At 38.9% G+C, this 25,650-nt stretch overlaps 1 protein-coding gene and 2 long non-coding RNA genes across 6 annotated transcripts; 1 reads left to right on the top strand and 2 right to left on the bottom strand.

Annotated features, from left to right (window-relative positions):
- The first annotated feature begins 5,465 nt into the window (after positions 1-5,465).
- LOC123976088 (zinc fingers and homeoboxes protein 1-like) lies at positions 5,466-21,243 on the top strand. 3 transcript variants are annotated; one of them, XR_006826249.1, is made up of 9 exons: positions 5,466-5,813; positions 7,282-7,641; positions 8,805-9,431; positions 10,786-10,912; positions 12,493-13,707; positions 13,809-13,940; positions 14,639-15,075; positions 17,891-18,229; positions 20,949-21,243. XR_006826249.1 is itself a non-coding variant. In XM_046057915.1 (8 exons), the coding sequence occupies exons 1-7, from the start codon at positions 5,785-5,787 to the stop codon at positions 15,065-15,067; spliced, it is 2,919 nt and encodes a 972-aa protein (XP_045913871.1). In that variant the 5' UTR covers positions 5,466-5,784; the 3' UTR covers positions 15,068-15,075; positions 17,891-21,243. The 3 variants fall into 3 exon arrangements, 2 of the variants coding, with proteins under 2 accessions (XP_045913871.1, XP_045913873.1); XM_046057915.1 differs by having other exon boundaries at positions 17,891-21,243; XM_046057917.1 differs by having other exon boundaries at positions 7,157-7,641; positions 17,891-21,243.
- LOC123976095 lies at positions 8,739-14,451 on the bottom strand. The gene is made up of 3 exons (XR_006826255.1): positions 12,271-14,451; positions 10,752-10,931; positions 8,739-9,312 (listed from the first exon to the last, which is right to left on the bottom strand). It is a non-coding gene; the product is annotated as an uncharacterized LOC123976095 (long non-coding RNA).
- On the bottom strand, positions 15,488-24,619 carry LOC123976093. Of its 2 annotated transcripts, XR_006826253.1 has the most exons (4): positions 22,448-22,519; positions 20,087-20,146; positions 16,096-16,555; positions 15,488-15,935 (listed from the first exon to the last, which is right to left on the bottom strand). It is a non-coding gene; the product is annotated as an uncharacterized LOC123976093 (long non-coding RNA). The 2 variants fall into 2 exon arrangements; XR_006826252.1 differs by lacking the exon at positions 15,488-15,935 and having other exon boundaries at positions 15,968-16,555; positions 22,448-24,619.
- Between the last annotated feature and the right edge of the window lie 1,031 nt (positions 24,620-25,650).

Here is a 25,650-nt window from a genome sequence, read left to right as displayed (position 1 = left end):
TTGCTGGTTTTACTGACAGTAAAGAATGTAAATTGTACTTTGACCTGTGTAAATAATCAGTGTCTTCGGTGCAGCACTGTTACTTCTTACATAACTGCATCAGTACCTTGATCAGCACTCGGTGGAGGATCGACCTACTTCACTGCGATAGTTGGAACACGCTCCTGTCGTCGCTCTATGACGCACACGAACCTTCAAATAAATCTGTCACGCTGACGTCAGTACGCCGACGGTCGTTTCCGCTTTACCTTCAAAATAAATGATTGGGAATTGGACAAAAATCTAAAGACAGATATACATAATACAACAACACAGCCTGTAAAGTACACATTTATCAAAAAGGTCTATATTCCTATAAAATAATCAGAAATTATTTTGTTAGAATTGCTCGCTTGCACATCAAGGTATTAAAGGAAAATAAATAATAATAAAAAAAAGTTAATTAGAAAATATATAGATATATCTATATCTATATATCTATATAGATAGATAGATAGATATAGGTAGATAGATATAGATAGATATAGATATAGATATATAGATAGATATAGGTAGATAGATATAGATAGATATAGATATATAGATATATCTATAGATATATATAGATCTATATATATATAGATAGATAGATATAGGTAGATAGATAGATATAGATAGATAGATATAGATATAGGTATAGATATAGGTAGATAGATAGATAGATAGATAGATATAGGTAGATAGATATAGATATAGGTATAGATATAGGTAGATAGATAGATAGATAGATATAGGTAGATAGATAGATATAGATATAGATATAGGTAGATAGATAGATAGATAGAAATAGGTAGATAGATAGATATAGATATAGGTATAGATATAGGTAGATAGATAGATAGATAGAAATAGGTAGATAGATAGATAGATATAGGTAGATAGATAGATATAGATATATAGAGATAGATAGATAGATAGATAGATATAGATATAGATAGATATAGATATATAGAGATAGATAGATAGATAGATATAGATATAGATATAGATAGATATAGATATAGGTATAGATATAGGTAGATAGATAGATAGATAGAAATAGGTAGATAGATAGATAGATATAGGTAGATAGATAGATATAGATATATAGAGATAGATAGATAGATAGATAGATATAGATATAGATATAGATATAGATAGATATAGATATATAGAGATAGATAGATATAGATATAGATAGATATAGATATATAGAGATAGATAGATATATAGATATAGATAGATATAGATAGATAGATAGATAGATATAGATATAGATATAGGTATAGATATAGGTAGATAGATAGATAGATATAGGTAGATAGATAGATAGATAGATATAGGTAGATAGATATAGATATAGGTATAGATATAGGTAGATAGATAGATAGATAGATAGATAGATATAGGTAGATAGATAGATATAGATATAGGTATAGATATAGGTAGATAGATAGATAGATAGATATAGATAGATAGATAGATATAGGTAGATAGATAGATAGATAGATATAGGTAGATAGATAGATATAGATATAGGTATAGATATAGGTAGATAGATAGATAGATAGATATAGGTAGATAGATAGATAGATATAGATAGATATAGATATATAGAGATAGATAGATATATAGATATATAGAGATATAGATATATTACTGTGTGGTGTATACGTGTATTTAAATAGTCTGTATATAAAATATATAACCTATTTTATTTAAATGTTACTATATTTTAATACAAATTTAATTATCTGTTAAGTTCTGTGCGTGCAGCATTAAGGGACTACAAACATTCATTTCGTTATACAACTTTATGTGGTACAATGACAAATAAACAACCTTGTAGTATTTTTACAGTATTAACAGAAGTGTAAATGATAAATAATGAGTACCGGTAGAGTTGATCCTTAAAAAATCCTTAAAGTTTTTAGGACAGAGTACTAAAAACAGAGAAATATTTCAGTGTATGTGAGTATTGCACTGCAAGGTCCAGTTTAATGAGTTTAATGACTAAGCGTTTCTGTGCCTGACACGCTACATATTAGAAATAAAAAAAAAATAAAGAATATAAAACAAGTAAGGCATTGATACATAGAAAGAAATAAATACCATTTTTTCATAGTTTAAAATCACGAGGTCTTTCTTCTTTTTAATGATTATCGTAAATTGCATCTGAAATTTGACGTGTAGTAAAAATAAACCCCTAGGGTATTTGTATGATTAAAACCGTTTATACAGTATCTCACAAAAGTACACCCCTCACATTTTCCTAAATATATGATTATATCTTTTCATGTGACAACACTGAAGAAATGACACACACACAATAAGTGTACAGCTTGTATAACAGTGTAGATTCACTGTCCCCCCCTAAAATAACACATCACACAGCGACAGATGTCTATATCGCTGGCATCGAAAGTGAGTACTCCCTTTTGTGAGATACTGTATATATTATAGTATATATAACATTATTTTATGGCTTCATCTTGTATTTTTTGATGTGAGAACAAACCAGGAATTTAAAGTTTAGCTGTTTCATATGAAATAATAAAAACAGAAGAATTTATTTTTGGTATTTGTGTGGAATGTTATTTATTAGTTTGTTTATTTTATTTTTTTGTTTCACATAATTAAAAAAAATAAAGGAGATTTTTTTAAGAGTATGTGCGAGAGCATGATAGAAACCTGTAATGGCTTTTATGAAAAAGACATACAAAAGATAAAATAAACATATAAACTCTTTCTAATAGTAGTGTTAAAAAATTGCATATATAAAATAAGTGTAGTAGTAAAGAAGTAAATTTAAAAAATGCCAAAATTGCCATATTTAGACTAAGAGCAATCATTTTTGTTCAAATTCAAAAGTGTTTTGGCTGCAGGGCATTACTAAGTCTATTTTTGTACATAGACAATGACACAGAGGAATCAATTAAATGTACATTTTAGGATAAGTTGAGTTATTGAGATAACAACGATATTTGATAGAAAAGTGACCACAGGATGTTTTACACAAAGGAAGATCAAAATTCTTAGTCTGTCTAGTTTGATAATTGTGAATTGTCAACAAAATCTATCAGCTATAGGGCAAATTTGCATCTACGGAGCCCCTGAAGTCCCATAAGATGATATTTTTGGGAACAAGATAATTATTTTGTGGGAAGAAGTTCTTAAAATAAAATACAAAATCAACTTATGGGACATCAGGGACTCCGTAGTATTATTTTATCTCACTTTAAAAACAAATGTACAGGTTTGAAGAATGTTAATTTAAAAAAAAGTCTACACCGCTAACCGCACTTGCACTCAGTGTTCGCTGCATGGCAGGTTAAATCTTGTTCATTCCTGTTTGTAGTTTACATTCTATCTGTATTTGTTATTTTTTTATTTGTTATTTAATCTTATTATGTCATATTCAAATGATAAACTTTTTATTTTGTAGCAAACTACTTTAGCAACATTATTTTACTGAAATATTCATGCCTATAAAAGCACACTGAACTGAACAGATTTTTGTGATGTGTTTTTCTTTTTAAATGTGTTGTTATTATTCATAGACATGTTATTATTCTTCATAGACATGTTATTATTCTTATGACATGTTATTATTCTTATGACATGTTATTATTCTTCATACACATGTTATTATTCTCATAGACATGTTATTATTATTCTTATGACATGTATAGACATGTTACTATTATTCTTCATAGACATGTTATTCTTCATAGACATGTTATTATTCTTCATAGACATGTTATTATTCTTATGACATGTATAGACATGTTATTATTCTTATGACATGTATAGACATGTTGTTATTATTCTTATGACATGTATAGACATGTTGTTATTATTATTCTTCATAGACATGTTATTATTCTTATGACATGTTATTATTATTCTTCATAGACATATTATTATTCTTCATAGACATGTTATTATTCTTCATAGACATGTTATTATTCTTATGACATGTTATTATTATTCTTCATACACATGTTATTATTCTCATAGACATGTTATTATTATTCTTATGACATGTATAGACATGTTAATATTATTCTTATGACATGTTAATATTATTCTTATGACATGTATAGACATGTTAATATTATTCTTATGACATGTTAATATTATTCTTATGACATATTATTATTCTTCATAGACATGTTATTATTATTCTTCATACACATGTTATTATTCTTCATAGACATATTATTCTTCATAGACATGTTGTTATTATTATTCTTATGACATGTTATTATTCTTCATAGACATGTTGTTATTATTCTTATGACATGTATAGACATGTTATTATTCTTCTTCATAGACATGTTGTTGTTATTCTTCTTCATAGACATGTTGTTGTTATTATTATTCTTCTTCATAGACATGTTATTCTTATGACATGTTATTATTATTCTTCATAGACATGTTATTATTCTTCATACACATGTTATTATTCTCATAGACATGTTATTATTATTCTTATGACATGTTATTATTATTCTTCATAGACATGTTATTATTCTTATGACATGTATAGACATGTTATTATTATTCTTCATAGACATGTTGTTGTTATTATTATTCTTCTTCATAGACATGTTATTCTTATGACATATTATTATTCTTCATAGACATGTTATTATTCTTCATAGACATGTTATTATTCTTCATACACATGTTATTATTCTCATAGACATGTTATTATTCTTCATACACATGTTATTATTCTCATAGACATATTATTATTCTTATGACATGTTATTATTATTCTTATGACATGTTATTATTATTCTTCATAGACATGTTATTATTATTCTTCATAGACATGTTATTATTCTTATGACATGTATAGACATATTATTATTCTTCATAGACATGTTGTTATTATTCTTATGACATGTATAGACATGTTGTTATTATTATTCTTCATAGACATGTTGTTGTTATTATTCTTATGACATGTATAGACATGTTATTATTATTCTTATGACATGTATAGACATGTTATTATTATTCTTCATAGACATGTTGTTATTATTATTCTTCATAGACATGTTGTTATTATTATTCTTCATAGACATGTTGTTATTATTCTTATGACATGTTGTTATTATTCTTATGACATGTATAGACATGTTATTATTCTTATGACATGTATAGACATGTTGTTGTTATTATTCTTCATAGACATGTTATTATTATTCTTCATAGACATGTTGTTATTATTCTTATGACATGTATAGACATGTTATTATTCTTATGACATGTATAGACATGTTATTATTCTTATGACATGTATAGACATGTTGTTGTTATTATTCTTCATAGACATGTTGTTATTATTCTTCATAGACATGTTGTTATTACTCTGATTTTTCAGTGAATCCCTTACCTCAAGCTTTTATTTTGAAATATTCAAACCGGATGCATTTCTCGGCCGTTGGTCGCTTGTAGCGGCGGTACAAAAAATAATGCCATCGTCAGATTCGGTGAACTATCGGTGCCTTTTTTTATTAAACTCTCCTTTTTACTAACAAAGCGACGGAGCAAACAATGCGAGTCGACAGCCGAAACCGGAGCTAACGGCGTTTAGATAGCTTGTCCCCGGCCGTCAGAGTGTCTCTGTGTCCGGCTGCAGCAGATGGGATCCTCGGTGTATTTGGCTAAAAAGGCGGAAGACTGCGCACCAACAGCCCCAACCAGAGATGATACAAAGCTCCAGCCGCTAGCCAGCTAACTATCTGTTGGGAGATGCTGGTAAACGGCAGCCGATCCACCAGGTAAACACACACCGAGCTGACAGCAGGACCGACCCGTTAATAATAAACACAACGCTCGGCTAGCTAACGCTAGCCGCTAGGACGGTGTCGCTGCGGTCGTTCCTCTTTCTCTGTTAAACATCTCAGACAGAAAGCTAGCTGAGAAGACACGGGGTTATTATTATGACTGGAGTCTGCGCAGGTTAACAGCTCGGTGTCTTTTCTTCTCTCTGTGCGGACAGGAAGTGCATTTTCTGCTGCAGCACCAGAGTTTGCTAGGAGGAGCTGAAACAAACAGCACAACAGTTTGATCAGCGCGCACAGGGCTAATATCGCATCAGCTCACACTTTCCCACATATAGTTAACACATGTAATGTATTTAAAGATGATAAGGTGCAGCCGGATAAGAAACATAGGCAGAGAAATGTAAATATAAATGATAAGATGATCATTAGTGTAGAAAGATAAAACGCAGTATAATGTAAAACTTAAATAAAAAGCAGAGTCCCAATTAGACGCCTGTTCCCTTTTACTGGCCTGGTGTGGCCTCACGTTTTGACAAATAAATGCAGGTCTCAATTAGAAGCCTGGTCTGGTTTTTATGGAGGTTCTTTGGATCTATAAAACCTGTTGAAGCCCACTGGGTCACCTGCTTGAACTGCTTCTAAGCTGCTTAGACTGTCCGTACCCAGACAAATGATGTGTCACTATGGACGTGATACACACATTTAGATCAGTTAGATTCTCCACAACACAAACATGTAGTTCGTTTTATGGAGACAATGAGCACCAAAGTATTTTCATTCAACATCCACCGGCACGTTAAAGGAATGAAAGGCCTGTCCCAAATATAGACAGGGTGAGTTCAGCAAATAAAAGCCTGGGCTATTGATTTAAGTTTCACGGCATGCACATGAGCAGTATAAAGCATGCAAATAAGATGTGCTACATCCACAATACACACAATCAAAACTAATTATTTAAGTGTACATTGTTTGCTTTGCTGCTTTGAGCAGAGCTTCACCCCTTTTGAAAACAATAAAATACGGCTGAAAAAATGCGGCCGATTTGTGATGTTTCCAGTCAGGATGCTTTCTGTTGCTCCTCTGTAAAAGCTAACCGGTAAATTTTAACTTTTTTTTTTTTTTTACTTACCTGTTTAGTCAAGGCTCTTAGTTTCTCACGTGATGGAACAGGAACTCCAGGTGTGTCGTGTTACACCTGAACACACCTAAATGAGCTAAAGGAGAAACATCTGCAGAGTCTGGCTGAACCGATTTAAAACATTCCCACGTCTGATTGTGGCCTTAAACATAACTTTTACATGTTTATTATTGTTTACTTCTTTCCTTTTTGTCTTCAGGAATTAAGGACAACACAGGAAACATTTCGACAGATGACGTCCCACTTTATGGAGCCACAACGGGACGACTTGAACTGAGACGGCTTTAATACTCGGCTTTAATACAGCACTTTTCCCGACCTCAGGATGGCGAGCAGGAGGAAGTCCACCACACCGTGCATGGTTCCTCCTCGAGAAACCGTTGACTCGGACGAGGAGATGGAGGACGTCACAGATACGGCTGAGACGGGGGACAGTAACGGCGTGGCGGCCGTCTCCTCAGAGGTTTCTGGTCTGTTTGAGCAGCGAGGCGAAGACGCAGATGTCAGACAGGTCTCAGACCACTATCTGGATTCGAACATGGCAGAGGGGGGCTACGAGTGCAAATACTGCAGCTTCCAGACGACAGAGCTCAACCTGTTCACCATGCACGTGGACACGGAGCATCCCGATGTCGTCACCAACACGTCCTACGTCTGCATGGAGTGTGACTACCACACCAAGAGGTATAAAACTGTTTTTACACTTATATACGTGTGAGAGAGTTTGGGCAGGGCGACATTTACTCACCTGAACTCTTCAAATCACTGTAAGTTTATCTGGATTACAGCATCAGCATCAAGTATATTTAGCTTTCATTTCATTTCCAGCTTCTCAAATTTCTGTTTTATATCTTCTTATATAGTTTCCAGCAGCTTTTGATGGGAGTTTTATTTAATTTTTACATTAATCAATCACAAAAAAGTGGGATTCAAAATGTGCGTCTCACATTGGCCTTAATTACGCTGAAGATATACTGTTAGATATTCAGCGCTTCTTTAGATCTTCATAAAACTCTTACAACTCCGTTTCAACACATCCGTTTCTAATGTATTTCAAGCCTGCGTGATGACAATAACGCCGCTCCGCTCTGTTATCTAGTATATTTATTAATTCTGAACGTGTCGCGTGTCCAGATTGCGACACTGCACTGTCACATGTGAAGTCGACTGGATGAACGGTTCTTGACATAATCGAAACATAAACAGACAGAGATGCCTGCTGTTTATTAGGGAGATTTCAAATTGAAATGTACATTAAAAGAACGTTGTGTGTTCATTTTGATCTCACTCATCAAAGTTCTGAGAGAAATGCAAGTAAATGATGTTTCCTTACATTATAATCATCTGCCATGACAGCAAACGGTATGAAGGCTTTCTAAGCTACAATCGATCCTTGTGATGACAAGTGCCGTCAAGCCCGCTCACTCAGGGCGGGCACGTATGAATCAATGACAAAACTTCATGTCGTTCAAATCCTTTCCGGCGTTTCAGTGACGTACGAAGCTTCAGACGTCATCTGTCACGTGGGAAAGGCAATTTGATACAAGCTTCAACAAACTCTTTCAAACCAGTATGCTTTGCGAAAGTGAAACGAGTTTCGGCGCCTCGGTATCAAACGTCCCATTCCTTCCTTTCAGTCCTACAAAATAATGCTCATTGGTTACACAGAGCATAGAGAGCCACAACTCTCTGAATTTGTTAAAAACCAAATTGAAATTCTCTTGTAAAGAGAAAATTTAAGAATATAAATAATCACACAAAACTTTTTAAGTGCTCTCAGGTCAAGTTATTTATTTAATCCCATTAAATAAACCAAACCTAACTGACCTGCGTTTCTCCCCCTCTAGTTATGACACTCTGCTGGCCCACAACGCTCGCCTCCACCCGGGCGAGGACAACTTCACACGGACGATGGTGAAGCGAAACAACGAGACCATCTTCCAGCAGACGGTCAACGACCTCACCTTCGACGGCAGCTTTGTCAAAGTGGAGGACGACGAGGCCGAGGAGACGTCCCGCAAAGGCATCGCCCTCAGCAAGACGCCCATCATGAGGATCAAGAGCAGACCGGATCCCAAGAAGTTCACCGCCTCGCACAAACTGGCCGTCGACGACGTCATCAAAGTGGAAAGCGACGACGAGGACGACGAGAACAAGGAGCCGCCCACGCTGTCTCCCGCCCCGATGACACCCGCCGCAGCCGCCCCTCGCCTCGTCCCCGTCTCCACGCCGCTGCAGGTCCAGGCCGTCCCGCAGAGCATCGTGGTCAACAGCCCCAACGTGCTGCAGATCAAAGGCGGCTCGGGCGGCGGCGCCATGCTGCCTCCTGGGACGCTGGCTCAGGTTCTGTCGGCCCTGCAGAACCAGCAGAACAGCATTCAGACGCAGACTCAGCTCCTCATCCCCATCAGCAGCATCCCAACATACAACACGGCCATGGACAACAACGTCCTGCTGGTCAGCGCCTACAACAGGTAAGTGCACCTGGAATGGGCGGGGCTACGACTTATTATCTTTCAGTAGATTTCTGACTCCAAGATAAGCAGATATTATTTATACATTATGGGCTTTATAATTTAAAAGTTTAACAGTTTATTGAGATCTTGAACACCAGCAAGAGGATGAGGCAGCTGGAAGTTGGCCAATCAGAAGAAAGTGGGCTTTTAGGGAGGGGGCACTTAAAGAGACAGGAGCTTAAAGAGGTGGTATTCTGCTTTTTGGTTTGTCCCCTCTCCTTTATTGAGTTATAAGCCTTTTTTGTGAATGTAACAGGTTTGCAAAGTAAAAAAAGCCCAAAGTCCAGAACAAACAGAGTTCCCCTCTCCCACAGAAAACTCTGCTCTGAACCGCCTGAAAACAGCTCGTTTGTAGTCCAGCCGCTTCCCTTTGCTAAAGCTAAATGCGCCTCATATAACGCTCGCCAAGAGGCTAGTCCGACACGTTAGCACACAGCTCTCCTCTCCCTCCAAACACCAGCTACCCTCCAGGCAGTCAGTGGACATAAAGTTGTTCCTGTGATGTAGAGACAGAGCTCAGTTAAAACTTTATAGATGAAAGATACTTTTGTTGCAGATTAATAACTCACCGCTCTGAAAGTCTCGCTTCAGTCCATGTACAGCTGAATCGAAGCTGTTTACCGGCTTCTCGCTGACCCGCCCTTCTCTGCTGATTATGAGCAGAATACCAACTCCTTAAGGATGAACTTAGGGGCCAGTAAAAGTTAAACAAGGATTTTATTGAACTGTGAATCAAGCAGAGCTTCTCTAGCCGAGTCCCAGAATAAAAATACTGAGCTGGAAATGAGCATAATACGTCCCCTTAATTTAAAATATTATCAAACCACGTGTCACATTCAAGTCTCAGGACACAACATACTTTTATAAATGAAGCATTGTGATGCTTCAGAGACGCCACGGCCTGCAAATCATATTCTCCAGACTTCCCCAGCAGAAATCATATCATCACAGTGTTTCCCACAGAATAACAACTTGGGCGGCGGCTGCGGTGGCGGTCGGGGTGTTGGCGGGGTATATTTTCTATTTCTAGTAGCTTATTTCTTATTTAACCATTTATTTGTGCTTCATTCTCCATTTTATTTTAGTGTTTACTCACTAATTGAATCTGCTCCCTTTCCCTTCAGTTCCCCGCCTCTTCCTGTCTAACGAATGACATCTGCGCTCGTGTGTTCACTGTCACGTTACCTGGTCCGTCCACTAAACTAGACGCAAAGACGGCAGTAATGTGTTTTTAGTTCAGTGTAGAACAGCTCCTGTGGTTATACTGTATATACTCACTCCTGTTAGACGCTAACTCTGATTTGTGTCGCAGGTTTCCGTATCCCTCGGTGTCCGAGATCATGGGCTTGTCTTCGCAGACGAAGTTCAGCGAGGAGCAGATCAAGGTCTGGTTTTCTGCTCAGAGGCTGAAACACGGAGTCAGCTGGACGCCGGAGGAGGTCTGTGCTTCACAAGATGCTTTCACACCGCATCACACACACACACACACACACACACACACACTCGGTTTCAGGCTGCAATTTCCACTCCTGTCCCTAACGTGGCACTCGTGGTTACTAATTACTGTCGGAGAGATGTGTGGAGTCACATTTTATTTTCTCATGTAGGGCAAAAAATAAGATTCATGCGGCCCTCAGGTGACTTTATTTAAATTTCCAGACAGCTTTGCTAAGATAGAGGAGGACAGAAAGCCTAAAAGATGATGTGATAAAACAAATTTTAAAAAATCTAAGTCGCATTGGCAGAAGCTGTTTTAACATTTATTCCTTAAAACCTACTAGTCGCTAATTAAAGTAACTATTTCCATTTTACAAGTCGCTACAATTTAGATACTAGTGCTTATTTTTTAGTCACTATTTCCATTTTACTACCATCTATTATTTAGACATTCATTAAAGTGTTCCTATCAACAAGCCATTTTTAATAATGAATAACTAGTAACAATTCAAACGTTACTGGTACCTTTTGGAATAGTTACTAATAAATAATGAAATAGGTTCTAGTATCAAAATAATAGATAAAATGGGAATAGTTACTAGTAGCTAATGAACAGATCATATCTGAAGTGCAGAGCCAAACAGATTTCAATTGCAAAAATGTGCAATGAGTCACTAGTAACTACAAAATAGTTACTAGTGACTAATGGATTCATTTTTAGTAAATGAAAATGAACTACTAGTATCTAATCAATAGTTATTAGTAAAACAGGAAAAATTACTAGCAACCCTCTTTTACACAGTCTATCCTTATAACTAATGGAATAGTTACTTAGTAACTTAGTACTAGTAGCTTTTAAATAGTGACAAGTAAGTTTTAAAGAATTCATGTTAAAAACAGCTCGCCATAGTTTTAATAGGCCTTCTGAAATACATTACAATAAAATAAGATGTTTATGAAACATCCTATTGCACAAGACTCGGGATTAAAGATTCATTCAGATTACATCTCAATTTAAAAATAAGCAACCCTTTGGAACGACCAAGTCGGCCATTTATCAGATCACTTCATAAAAGACATTTTTATAGACTTGCTGTCATGTAATTATTTCTTTATTGATCATGCGACCTTTTTTAAATGTTGTCTTCTGTTCGTTTCTTTTCAGCTTTTTTGTTGTACTTTTTCAGCTTGTGCTGTTAGTTTTCTTTTGTTCGGTTCACTCTGAGGGACGTAAACTGTTCTCAGCTTAAATCTTCGGCGCTTGTGCTGTCAAACTTTACAGACATCAGGACGTACAGTCGGTTTATTTATCAGTGCTTACAAATTACATTTCAGATAGCAGCTGACAAAACAATCTCACCTCAAAGAACATTAAGTCGCCATTCTGCAGCTTTCCGTCATATCACACGGTCTTCGTTAGCAGCCAGCACGTACAAGAAGTCCTTAACGATTAACTTCACTCTCACTTTATTACGTTAGAGTTCATAGCAACAGACTTTATTTCCTTTTCCAGAAACCGTCCAGCACTTCTGTCCTGTTATTTAAAGCTCAACAGTCTGCTCTTTGTTGCTTTCCTCTGCAGGTGGAGGAGGCGAGGAGGAAGAAGTTTAACGGCACGGTGCAGACCGTCCCCCAGACCATCACCGTCATACCCGCCAACATCGCCGCAGCAACCAACGGCCTGCAGTCCATCTTCCAGACCTGCCAAATCGTCGGTCAGCCGGGCCTCGTCCTCACTCAGGTGGCCGGTAATGGCGGCACCATGCCGGTCGCCTCTCCCATCACCCTGACCGTCGCAGGTGTCCCCGGCAACCAGCCCAAAGCCGCCGAACCGTCGACGTCAGAATCAAAGACTGAGATGTCGGCCAGCGCGGCGTTCAGTTTGGACGCGTCGGCAACCAAACCGAAGAAGTCCAAAGAGCAGCTGGCGGAGCTGAAGGCGAGCTACGGCAGGAGACAGTTCGCCACAGAGGCGGAGATATCGCGACTCATGCAGGTCACCAAACTCTCCAAACGAGCAATAAAGAAGTGGTTCAGCGACACGCGGTACAACCAGAGAAACTCGAAGGATCACCACGGCGTTCTGCTGAGCGAAACCGCGTCCAGCAGGGCGGCGACGCCGGGAGGAAGCCGGGGAGGAAGGAACAGCAGCGGCAGCCTTAACGACAGCAATAACAGCGAAAACAACGCCACTATCGTCATCGACTCCAGTGACGACGCCAGCGATTCCTCTCCGACTTCTGCCAACGTCCCGGTGTCGTTCGGCTCCCCCAGCGACCCACGGATCAAATTCCGCCACGCCTTCCCCGACTTCACGCCACAGAAGTTTAAGGAAAAGACTCCGGAGCAGCTGTTCATCCTGGAGGCCAGCTTCCAGAAATCAGACACGCCCTCGGACGAGGAGCTGAGCCGGCTGCGTGCGGAGACGAAGCTGACGCGACGTGAGGTGGACGCTTGGTTCACTGAGAGGCGGAAAATGCCTTCGGGGACGCTGTCAAATGACGATGACGTGGAGGGGGACGGCGAGAGGGGGAAACCAGCTGTGCCTTCGTCCTCAAGTCAGGAGAGGCAGACCACGCCACCCGCCGGCAGGAGGACGCTCAAAAAGACGCCAGAGCAGCTTCACATCCTGAAGAAGGCCTTCGTCCGCACACAGTGGCCAACACCCGAAGAGTACGACCAGATGGCGGAGGACAGCGGTCTGCCGAGGACGTACATCGTCAACTGGTTCGGAGACACGCGCTACGCCTGCAAGAACAGCAACCTGAAGTGGTACTACCTCTACCAGAGTGGGAAGGTAAAAGCCGTTTTAGTCTTTGTGATGTTGAAGTCACAGTGATGGTTGTGCCTCTTTAGAGCAGCTCGACCGTATAAATAAATGTAATTCATGGATTTAAGGTGGATGAGGCGCTGAACGGTGGAGCAAAGAGCCAGAAGAAGTCCAGGAAGCGTTTCCGTGGTTGGTCCAGGAGGACACGCCGGCCGTATCCCTGCAAACGCTCCCCACAGGGGGGCGCCATCGCCATCAAGGTCTGTGTGTGAAATGTGCACCAAGTTGCCAGTTTTATTAAGAGCTCAGGTGCTCATTTCAGGAGATTTTAGGTGTTACAAATGGTTTCTTTCCCTCGGTTTCTTTGTGTTTCAGTAAGTAGACTGACTTTGATAGAGCCAGAATCAATCCAGAACATCCACTGAGGAACAATTCATATATATGATATAAAGCAAAGAAAAGCAGCTGAATATCTTAAAGTTTTTGGTTGGACAAAACTAGACGTCACCTTGTTGTGAAGGCCGCTTTTTGTTACATAAAGTAAACAAATAGTAACTTCATTGAGGAATTGTCAGATTACTGAATAACAAAAATAATCATTGGACCAAATATAAATGACTGGTGGATGTGTTGCTGCCTGGGTAGCTTGCTAGCTGACGAGGCGCAACATGTACTGTAAACTATGCAGGTTTTGGCACATTTTAAGGCGGAAGCTAGGTGTTTCCCCTCCTTCCGGTCATGGTGAACTCCGTTAAGAGACTGTTTTTACAAATCCAGGCACTTCAAAACCTTGCAAAATTGATCACCTTTATGCAAAAGTCCACAGCGGAGTAACACAACCAGAGCTATTAAAGATACAGATCGTACACAGACATTAATATAAATCTTCTCATTTTAGTTGCAGATTTTACCAGAGTTTTTACTTTAATGCCTGTTTTTCCATTCCTCCCTCGTGCAGGTGAAGTCCGGTAAGACGTTTCTGAAGGACTACTACCTCAAACACCGAGCCCTGAGCGAGAAGGACCTGGACGATCTGGTGACAAAGTCCAGCATGAGCTACGAGCAGGTGAGGGACTGGTTCTCTGAGACCGCCAGGAGGGTGGAGGAGGGCAAGGAGCCCTTCAGCGAGGAGGAGGCCGAAGAGGAGGAGGAGGAGGCAGCAGAGCATGGAGACAGCGAAGGAGAGATGGAGGTGAAAGAACAAGGAGGGGAGGCAACTGACGACGACTGCAATGAGGATGAAGAAGAAGAAGAAGAAGAGGAGGACGAGGAGGAAGCAGCAGCGGAGGAGGAGGAGGCAGCTGAGGAGGTGGAGGATGACGAAACGATCCAGGAGGAATCTGAAGGTTTCAGCCAATCACAGCCTCAGGCAGAAGAGCAGACATGAGCAGACAGGTGAGTGTCTGAGTGGACTGTGATCTGCAGTCAGCTTCACTTTATGAAAGCGTTCACTTCTGTGCAGGTTTGCATTTAGTTCATGTAGATTCACACAACTGCACGTAAACAAAAGAAAGCTTTATTTTTACGTTTTAAACAGGAGGGCAGCACGGCGGTGCAGTGGTTAGCACGGTCGTGGGTTCAAACCCCGGCCTTTCTGTGTGGAGTTTGCATGTTCTCCCCGTGTCTGCGTGAGGTTCCTCCCACCGTCCAAAGACATGCAGGCTAGGTTGATTGGTGACCCTAAATTGTCCTTAGGTGTGTGGCGACCTGTCCTGGGCGCCTTTAACCCAATGTCAGTGATTGGCTCCAGCCCCCCAAGACCCTGTACGCAGGATAAGCGGTTGACGATGGATTATAAACAGAAAAAAAAAAAAAGATAAATCAAAGATGTAGGGCCAGAATGTGTCTGATCAGATAGCGCCTGGAGTTTTATTCATAGAAAGTTCTCATACGGCTTCTTTTGTTAAATGAAAACAATTGCATATTTCTCACAATAAGGTGGCAAAGGAAGTCTTGTTTTGGTTTCCGTACTGAAGAATCTAAAACTTTTAAAACCAGATCCGGCCAGCCCTTCTGCCAGATCAGAGAATTTCAAAACATCCTGCAACTTGATGACAAAGTGGATTTAGTTGTTTCTTGTTTGAAATTAAGTGTTTAATTTCAGCTTTCCTGCTGTTATCAAAGTTTGAGGTACTGTTGGATTCCATGTTGTTGTTAGTCGGTAAAACAGTCACTTTCGATAACCAGTTTAAAAATCCTCTGATTCCAGCTTTCTCTGTTCATCATCATGAAAAGTGAAGACCTCACATTGAGCTCTATGAAATCACAAAAACAAAATGCAAATTAATTATAAATCAGGCCAAGCGAGTTTTATTTGTATATAACAATTAGAGCAAAAAGACAATTCAAAGTACTTTAGATAAAACAAGTAACAAAAGTGTAATAGAAATGAAAAATGTAAGCAGGTTAATTTACCTGGTATACTTATGTGTTCACCTTCCATTGTTTGCTTTCGCACCTCAATAAGTAAGTGTTAGTTGCAGCCATTACAGTAAAAAACAATCATTTAAAATACAGCAGAACAAAATTGAGAAGTTGACACAGTTTTGCATCTGGAAAGATGGTAAATATTTACAAACAGTATGTAGCAGTTATTACCTGATCTAAGGTAATTTACTGACGCATCACATCAGGTATATTATCTGTGATTTAAGTAGCAGCAGGATTAAACGAGGTGCTCCAGATGTTTTCCAGCTCCTCCTCCTCGGGGATCCGGAGTCCTTCCCGAGCCAGATGTGAAACACTCTCTCCAGCGAGTTGTGGGTCTACCCCGGTGTTTTTCTAACAGTTGGACGTGCCCAGAAAACCTCCCGTGAGTTTCCTCCGTTGGGCGTCGGGGCTCTGCCTTAGAGATGCTAGGAGACCCCGGGGTGACCTAGAGCACGCAGGAGAACGTTACAGTCGACATAAAATCCAGTTATGTATTGGACTCGGTTGTATATTGTATGTTTAGTTGGACCGTTCAGTGCTGTTAACATATCAGGTCAACAGGGATTTAAATAACTTATTATATCCCAAGAAACCAAATGTATTTATGTAAAGGCCAGTTTAGAAGCAGCTGCTGGTACCAGAGGCTTCTTTGGACTTTTTTGTTGTCGTAAAAATTCTGTCCTAATCCATCTACCATCACCCGTCAATAAAACATTTTTAATATCATTAATTTAAAAAAGAAACTCGATCACAACAACATTTATCGTTATCAAAGCAAATATGTTTTCGATGTGTAGGCCAGGGGCAACGTTTTCTGAATGAATGACATGTTTCCTTGTTTACTCCCGATTGGTGGGCGTGTCACAGGTGTTACCTTATCAGCTGTGACAAGTTTGTAAACATGTTAAAAAGGCAGGGAAAAGCAGTGTGTTCGAGGCGCCGCCTTTTCAGTTGGGGAAAAAAACGTTTTGTCGGCGCTGAAGTCGGACGAAGTCGGATGATACCAGAACTCTTAAAGTGATACCAACAGATTTGAGACCTTGCGTTTTTGTTGTTGTGAACAAGCAAGGTGATCTATTTTCTTTTTTAAATAACTTATATAAAATTTGAAATTGTATCAGATGCTCCTCGTACTAATTAGGTCATCCTCACATCAGAGGAAGGACGACCGCTTGGGAGTCTTTTTGTATTTGAATGAGAGAGAGGAGGAGTCAAACAGTTCAGTGATCACTGTGAGTTGTGGAAATTTAGTTTAGTTTGTTAACCATAGAGAATAATTTGTTAAGCCTTCGATCGATAAATCTCGAAGAACCGAACTGAAAGATCTCTGCAAGCGCTTTTCCCTTTAGCGTCGCGATCCTCCTCCAAAAAAGTAAGACAGTAAGAAGTAGAAAATGTGAAAAGAAGTCTACTGAATACAAACTACACTAAAGAAGCAAACTGAGGAGAAGAGAGGAACATCAGCTGGAGCGCCACAAAAGCGTTGAATTGATAAGATGGAACGAAGTAATCGATCAGTGACGAGTGATGTGAGATCTACTCTCAGATTATTAGACAGCAGCTAATAAAAGTGCACACTGCCACCAACTGGAGAGGAGGTCTACTACAGGTGGTTAGTGGGCGTTTCAGTAGATCGGCCTTCAGATTTTTCCCGTCAGTGATGGAGAATATCGGGTTAATGCGACCGCAGGTTTGTCCATCGTGTACACATGATGTCAGAAACCTTCCTGTCCTGGCTTGAATGTTTTTTATCTTTCTTTCCTTTTGTTTTATTCCACAGCGTTAACGTTGCTTCCCCCCCGCTGTGGAGACAACACGGAGGACGACATGCATCAGTGTTTCTCAGCTGGTGGGTCGGGACCCAAAGACGGCCGCAGGACGCTCAGACGGGAGTTACAGCTCACATGGATGACGTGTTACTATTAAAAAAGACAAAACAAAAAAAAGGCGGGTTTGTGCCTTGGAGATGAACTTTGGGTCCTGGTGCAGCTGAGAAGCACTGAGGTGACGGAGCTGAATTAACGGACAAAGCATCGGGATGTAGTTTGTTTCTGCTGACGAACTGTGGGGACCAACCCAACGTGCGGGACGCCGCCTCTCACCAAGCGTCGGCACGAGTGTAAGTTTCCAGCTCTGCTCCTGTACAAATAACAAGGCTTTTATTTTGGTGACAATGACGGGGCTTTTACTTTGGCCTTTCATGTCCTTTTTCTTACAAAAAAAACAAATGTTTTACGGTGAACTTTGTATAAAGGAAAAAACAAATCCAACACGTTTCTAAAGAGGTGAGACCTCTCATGAATATTAAAGTCTGTTTTTTGAGAATAAAAAAACACCATCAGACCTTTATCTCAAGGGAACGTCCTCTCCCCAAACCCAACACACAAAACATTTTGCTGTTCTGAAAGCAAAGGTTTTTAAAACCGTGTGAATAGACAACAAATTAGTGCCATTCTGTTTTATACTTTTGTTTTTAAAATCAAAAAATCTGTGCTGGAGTCCATCCCAAATCAACATTTTAAACCTTTTTGTATTTTTTTCAAGTGATTTGTCTGAACGACATATATATATATATATATAAAATAATATGAGGACTGAATCCATAATACTGTTATTATTACACTATTTTAATTCCTTTTGAAAATGTCATAAGGTGTTTGGGTCCATTCAGTTTCAATAACGTCAATTCAGTTTGTGAATTTACCTCCAAACACGCAAAATCCACCTTAAAACACATCATCATTAAACAATTGTGCATTTTAGTGTTAAAAATGTCTAAACAGAGTTATTATTTCTGACAGATTTACTTTTATAGTTGCATTGTGGGATGATTTAACAGTTTGTATCAACAGAAAACGCAAAGAAAATGCTGAAAACTTTGAGACCCTAAACTCCAGTATCAGTCAAACTCTTTGAAAACTGCTTAAGAAATTACTTAAATTTGGTTATTAAAGAACAAACCAAAATATGTACAGAGATGACATTTTACAGTGTAAAAATAAACTTATTTACCTCAAAATTTAGTTCAGTGATTGAGTTTCTTGTGACTTATATACTGATATAATCTGTGATATTATATTGGCTTGAACTTCAACAGCAGCTGATGTTTAAGAGCGTAGATTGAATCAAAATGAACGCAGTCCAACACGACGTGTAAGAAATCCCCCTTCGCGAAGGTTATCATGTTTCAAGTGTACCATCATTTGAGGGGATGTCGTTTCACATCATTAAACTTACACGTGAAATATTCTCTTCGAATTGAATTCACTCAGACACTTGAAGGGTAACTAAAGGTATTTTTCAACCTGGTCCAGTATTGACAGCAGCGAGACAAAGCTGCAACATTATCCTTGCATTTGCACCCCAGCAAAGTACGTCCATTAAAAGCGCTCAGATTGTCATTACAAGTGTGTGAAAACACAACGGAAAGGATCCCTATAGAGGAAGAGCTTTTATTTTGAAGAGTAAGATCCTTTTAGTTAAACCAGAAGCAGTCGCTGTGTCGCTCTCTCGTCAAAGCCACCAGACTTCCTTGACTAAATAGTAGTTTTACCTCTCCGGTTGTCGTGTGACACAATAACACAAACAAACCGACGCAGCGACAGACCAGCAACTCCCGTGTTCTGTGAGGTTAAATTATTGTTTTTATCAGTGGAGTCTGGCGGCAATGACGAGAGCGAAATAGCGACTGTTTCTGGTTAAATAAAAAGGATCTTACACTTTTAAAAAAAATAAAATAATAATAAGGTCTTTCTCTGTAGGGATCCTTCCATAATGTTGTCACTTTCTTTGATGTACTTGGACTGTATGGATTACGTTGCAGCCTTGTATTGCTGATCCCGACTGCAGCGCGCTCGCCCTCTCAATACAGAACCAGGTTGAAAAAACGCCTAAGTTTAGAAAACTTAAGGTCGGTTATTACTCGTCCTCTCTGTTACACCATATCCAGCTTTCTTCACACCTCTATCATACATACCATACCGCCTTAGGCTGAAAGCAACACGTCTTCTGAGGCATTCTGGGAAACGTAGGTAATCTGGTGGAAAAAGAACACAAGTAATGACATAAAACCCTCATTAAACATTACAAAATAAAACATGATGTGTTTTTGAAGGTGGATTTTCTCTTTAACGTCCAGCTCTACATTAATAAGGCTGTAATAAGATTTATTAAACTCTTCTGTTGTGACGGTGGAGTTGATTACAGAGTGAAGCCATTTTAGACCCGTTCCCCAATACGTCATTTGGGTTAAAAAAAAACAAGCATATTCATCAAGAGTTGATCGACTTGAAAGGGAGATGAACCCAAACACTGTCCTTGTCCAAAAAAAAGAATAAAACAAACAAACAAAAAAAAAAAAGGCATGTGTGCTCTTCTTCAGGAAACAGGCAACTTTACCTCAGTCAGTTAAGCTACAAACTCGGTAAGATTGTGACATTTACAATTTACGGTTACAGTTTTCTTTTTCTAGAGAATTCAATACTGTATGCATGAAAATACACAATTATTATTATTATTATGTCTTTCAGATGGTGTTTTTTTTTTTGTCCTCGCCACCAAAGTACGTGAATAACTTTTTAAAGAGAGAAAAAGAAAGACAGTTATTAGTGCGTTTATTTCCTCAAATACGGGTGAACTAGTAAACAACATCTTTCAGGTTTTCCACAAGAATTACAGACAATATTTTAGGGACAAGAAACCAGAAGCACATGGCTCGTCGAACTTTTTAAAAACTTTTCATACGTGGGGGGTAAAAAAAAGAAAAGAAGAAGAAGAAGAAATAAGCTTTTATTTTGCTTTTCTCTGCTCTCTCTTCCTGTGTTTGCTGAACCGTGTAGGACTCTGTTAGGATATGCAAACATCACAGAACAATCAGCGGGCAGAGCGGTGGTGGTGGTGAACCGTCAATCAGCGTCCCTTTTGATTTGGGATTTTGTTTTGTTTTTTATCAGCGATATGGGATCCTTTACATGAGCTCTGTAATTTTGCAAAGTTACGCCTTTCTGCCATTATTTGCTCATTTCATTGCTTTAATATCCAACAGTTTTTAAGTAGTTAATTTATTTATTATATCTGGACTTTCATGGATATCTTTTTATGTCTGCAAGCAAAAAAATAAAAAGTGACAAACAGGTTGGATTCAGACTCATTTTAATCTTCATGCTTGTCGAGAGTAACTAAGTACATTTAGTCAAGCACTGAACTTAAGTGCAATTATGGTCTTTTTTTTTATGCTATTTTATATTAAAAGAAATTAGTTCATCAAAAGAATATTTTTGGTTCTGGAAATTAGGTAATACTTTTTCAAAGTTTCCTTAAATGTTATGGACAAAATGATTGAATGATCAAGGAAATACAGGAAAAAGTCAATATTTTAAATACATAAAACCTCAATTAAAAACCTTGTCCTGTCCCTTTAACTGGCCTAGTGTGGATACACGTTTTGACAATTAAACGCAGGTCCTAATTAGACACCTGGTCTAGTTTTTATAGTTCTTAGACAGACAGACAGACAGACAGACAGATAGTGCTAAGCTGCTTCGATCACACATACAAATATTTATATTTAAACTTTTAATATGCTACACATCGTTTGATCGGGTGGATTCGCCACAATTCAGATTTACCGGTAAGGTAAACAAGCCTTATTTTTATTCAACTAATATCCATTCTGGTTAAAATAAACAAAAAGGAATGAAAGACCTTTAATTGATACAAATTAAAAGCCCTGGCTGTTTAATTGGAGTTTTTTTTACATTTGTATTGATTGTGAAAATGTCTAAATGTCTTGCATTGTCCGACCAACAGTCGGTCGGACAAACTCCTAAAAATATTCAGTTCATAAATGAAATAAAACAAAGATCTTCACATTTAAGAAGCTGGAACCAGAGAATATTTGGTGTTTTTGCTTGAAAGACGATCAGAACTTGTTGCCGCTTAATTTTATGTCAATCAACTGACTGATCACTTCAAATCATTTAATATCTACACTTTAGAGGGAAGTATTTTACATTTTGCCCCAATACATTTATTTGACAGTGACATAAAGCTGAACATTTGGTAAAAAAATAAATAATTTACCTTTTTCCAGCACTTTGTATACATTTTTTTATTAAATTGGGGCGGCAACTATCAATTACTTTAATTTTTGACTAATCTATAAGTCATTTAGTCGATAAAATGTCACATCATCGTTCTCAAAGTTGATATATTCAGCTTACGATCATAGAAATCAGAGAAAAGCAGGAAATCTTCATGTTTAAGGCCGATTTTTTTGGCATGTGTGCTTAAACATTTAATCAATTATCAAAATATTTAACCAATTATTACTACTTACCTTTTGATACTTAAGTACATTTTGCTGAGAAGACTTTTGATTCTTCCACCACTGATAATATAACATAACAATAAAACATAAATCATACCGTTCAGTCATCAGTTCACCAAGGGCTGCTTGGTTTTAGCCAACATTTAAGAACTTCTATTGTTAAATAAAAAGGGTTTAAAAGTGTTAATCTGTCTCATGTGCTCATCTGAAAGCAGTGTGACAAACAGGAACAGAGTTAAGACGCTGCTCTGACTTCCTGTTTGACACCTGAACTAAAAAGCCACGAACATCAACAAGTTTTCAGCTCCAAACATCAAAAATATCAGAATCTAATCTGCTGAATGAATCTGTAACACACAGACAGTAAACAACACATAATCACCCCGATGCTCAATACAAAAGTCGGACTCCGCAGAGGAGAAATTCACTGTTGTGTTTAGAAGAAAAAGTGTAGATGTAACATTTAGATAACTGGTGTACATAACAAAATGTGATTTCAGATTACAAAAGTCAGAAAACAAAAGGAACCTTTTCATTGGTGGTGAATCTTGTTTTCATTAAATTAAATAAAGCCTGTGGGTTTTCATTGGAGGTATTATTCGCCGCGAAACAGGAAGCGGTTTCTAAGAGGCCAAGGATGCTCGAAAACTCAACTAAACTTTGCACACACATTCACGAAGCGACTTACAATTGCTATGCACGTCAGAGGTCGCACGCCTCTGGAGCAACTAGGGGTTAAGTGTCTTGCTCAGGGACACAACGGTGGACGCGTCACAGCGGGAACGGAACCCAGGGCATGTGTCTTATCCACTGCGCCATCACCACCCAAGAACATTTACTTTTAACTCTGTGCTGCTAAAATACATGAACACTTTATACCGTCTAATATAGCGGTGGAATGTAAACTATCAGCGGAGTAACGGGTTTGATTCAGATGGTTTCGTTTTTAAGACTCATTTGAAAATTTTACGCTTTTCCTACTTTTACATATTAAAAAGTACATTAATCCAGTATTTTACTGGAGTACAATTTGAGGTTTTAGAGTATTTTTATTTTACTCTGCTTTCATGCATCAATATTATATATTCATCCTCACTTGTAGAAGGAAGTTGAGCTGACCTTTGACCTTTATACTGTGTGTAAATGGAGATTTTAGAAGTTGAATTCTGCTCTCCTGCTGCATCACATCTGCCGAATATGCCACATGTACAGCAGTTTAAAAGGTTTTGTACTCGTTCTATAAACGTTAAAAAAAACCCAGTTCTTTTAAATCGTCTTCCTGTTTTCAACATCTTTTTTTCTTTGCCTCTACGGTTTATTTCCTGGTACACAGCTGCGTCGTTCCTTTAATCTCCATTCCCACACTGAGCCAGTATTTTTCATCCTTGGTGACCCGCCTTAATCATTCGGCGCCATCGCCAAGTGCGCCTGGTGAAATGCCATAGAAACCAGCAGCACCATAGAAACCAGTCTAACCAGTCCAGGGCACATACCGTTCTCCTTCACCATATTACCGACTGAGCTTTACATGTAGGGGACTTCTTTTATCTTAAAACCCAGTCCTGATTTCAGGGGAATCTGTCCGTGAGGTTGGCAGAGACGTTTTCGGGAGCCATGTTGGGGCGTTTTGGCACGTCTGTGTGGTGAAATAAAGGGGGGGGGTATATGTCTTCTTGTTGCTTCTTTTTCCCAGCAGATGGCAGTGTGAGCTCAAACACCCGCCTCTCCTGACTCTACTGTAAATCATGTAAAGCTGGTTGGGGTTAGGTAATACACCATTTGTTCACAGATCTGCTGGGCATTATCCAGCCTTCCTGGAAGTTCACTGGCTGGAAAACCCATGAGGTTTTTGTTTTTTTTACCCCCAAATGTCTCCTCTTTTGTTGCCTCCGTTGGCGGATGAATCAGGGGAAAAAAAAGCTTCATCCACGTCCTTTAACAACACAGAGCTCTGCCCCATTTTGTGGCATCGGGTCTCCCTCGAAAACACCAGTTACATGCCGCAAATGGTCTGGCAGGGGCCTCTGTGAAAACACGAGCAGACCGCCGGCCTCGCAGGAGATAAAGTCAGAGGCGGCAACCGAAGAGTTAACCTGTAGAAGACCCGTCTGAACCAGGGGTGGGAACTGCTCCCCTCCTAATCAGAGCAGAGAGAAAGGGAGGAGTGGGGGAGGAAGAGGAGGGAGAGGACGAGGAAGAGAAAATTAGAGTCGACACGAGCGGTGTGACGGGCCGAACAGAGGCCGTGCGAGGACAGCAGAGAACCCTTTCACTACTGACCTACTTTTACTGACACACACGTGTACACAGCAGTGCGTGTGTGTGAGAGAATCTATATGGCAGGCTGATGAGGACTAAATCTCGTGTTTAATGCTTCACACACACTCAAAAACCCACACTCTCCATCTTGGCAGCACACTTTCAAACTAAGTGGTTCTGTGCAGAACCTTTTTAGGTTCTACTGTATTTCTTGGTACAGACAGAAGAAGTACTCTGATATTTAACTTGAGCCAAAATAGCAATATCACAGTGTAGAAATACTGTCACAAATAAAATTAACCCTGCATTTAAATGTATTAGCATCAAAAAAAAAGTCTTAAAACAATAAATCTTAATTTGTTTTTTATATTTTGAATTATTAATCTAAATCTGCAAAGTACCTTAAGTTAGCAAATAAAAATAAACACTCAAGTTGCCTCAAGTTTGTACTTAAGTGCAGTACTTCTACTTACTAAAAGGCTAAGTTCTGTATTTTTTTTTTAACCTGGACACTATTTCTTTCATGTTTTTTGTGTCTAACATTTTTTTAAATCACCAGACTCGAAAAACTGCCTCCCAGAACACAGGAGTTTGTGGTCTGCTGCTTCGGTTGGTTAAAAAAAAAAAAAACAACAACAGGTAAAAACACCAAAACTGGTCCAATTTCAAAAAAGTGGCCCCAATTAGTCACATGGACACAAACATAGTCACATGGAACTTAAGGTCCGGCGGAGTTAGCCATGCAGCTAACTGGAGTCTGGAATGAGCATCAGATCTGGACCGGGACCAAACACAACCTCAGAGACCGACGGAGGCCAGTTTGACGAAAGGGAATACTAGTGCCGAGGTGATTTACAGCGCCTCTAACCAGGACTCTGACTCCGGGGACCATGAAGACGTGGCGGGTTCAGGTGAGCTGCAGGGACCTCGGGCACCAGAGAGGCAGCGACAGC

This window comes from Micropterus dolomieu, linkage group LG09 (genome assembly GCF_021292245.1).
Source record: "Micropterus dolomieu isolate WLL.071019.BEF.003 ecotype Adirondacks linkage group LG09, ASM2129224v1, whole genome shotgun sequence".
Lineage (NCBI taxonomy): Eukaryota > Metazoa > Chordata > Actinopteri > Centrarchiformes > Centrarchidae > Micropterus > Micropterus dolomieu.
The sequence above is the reverse complement of the archived record's forward strand: the minus strand, read 5'-3'. Positions and strand labels throughout refer to the sequence as shown.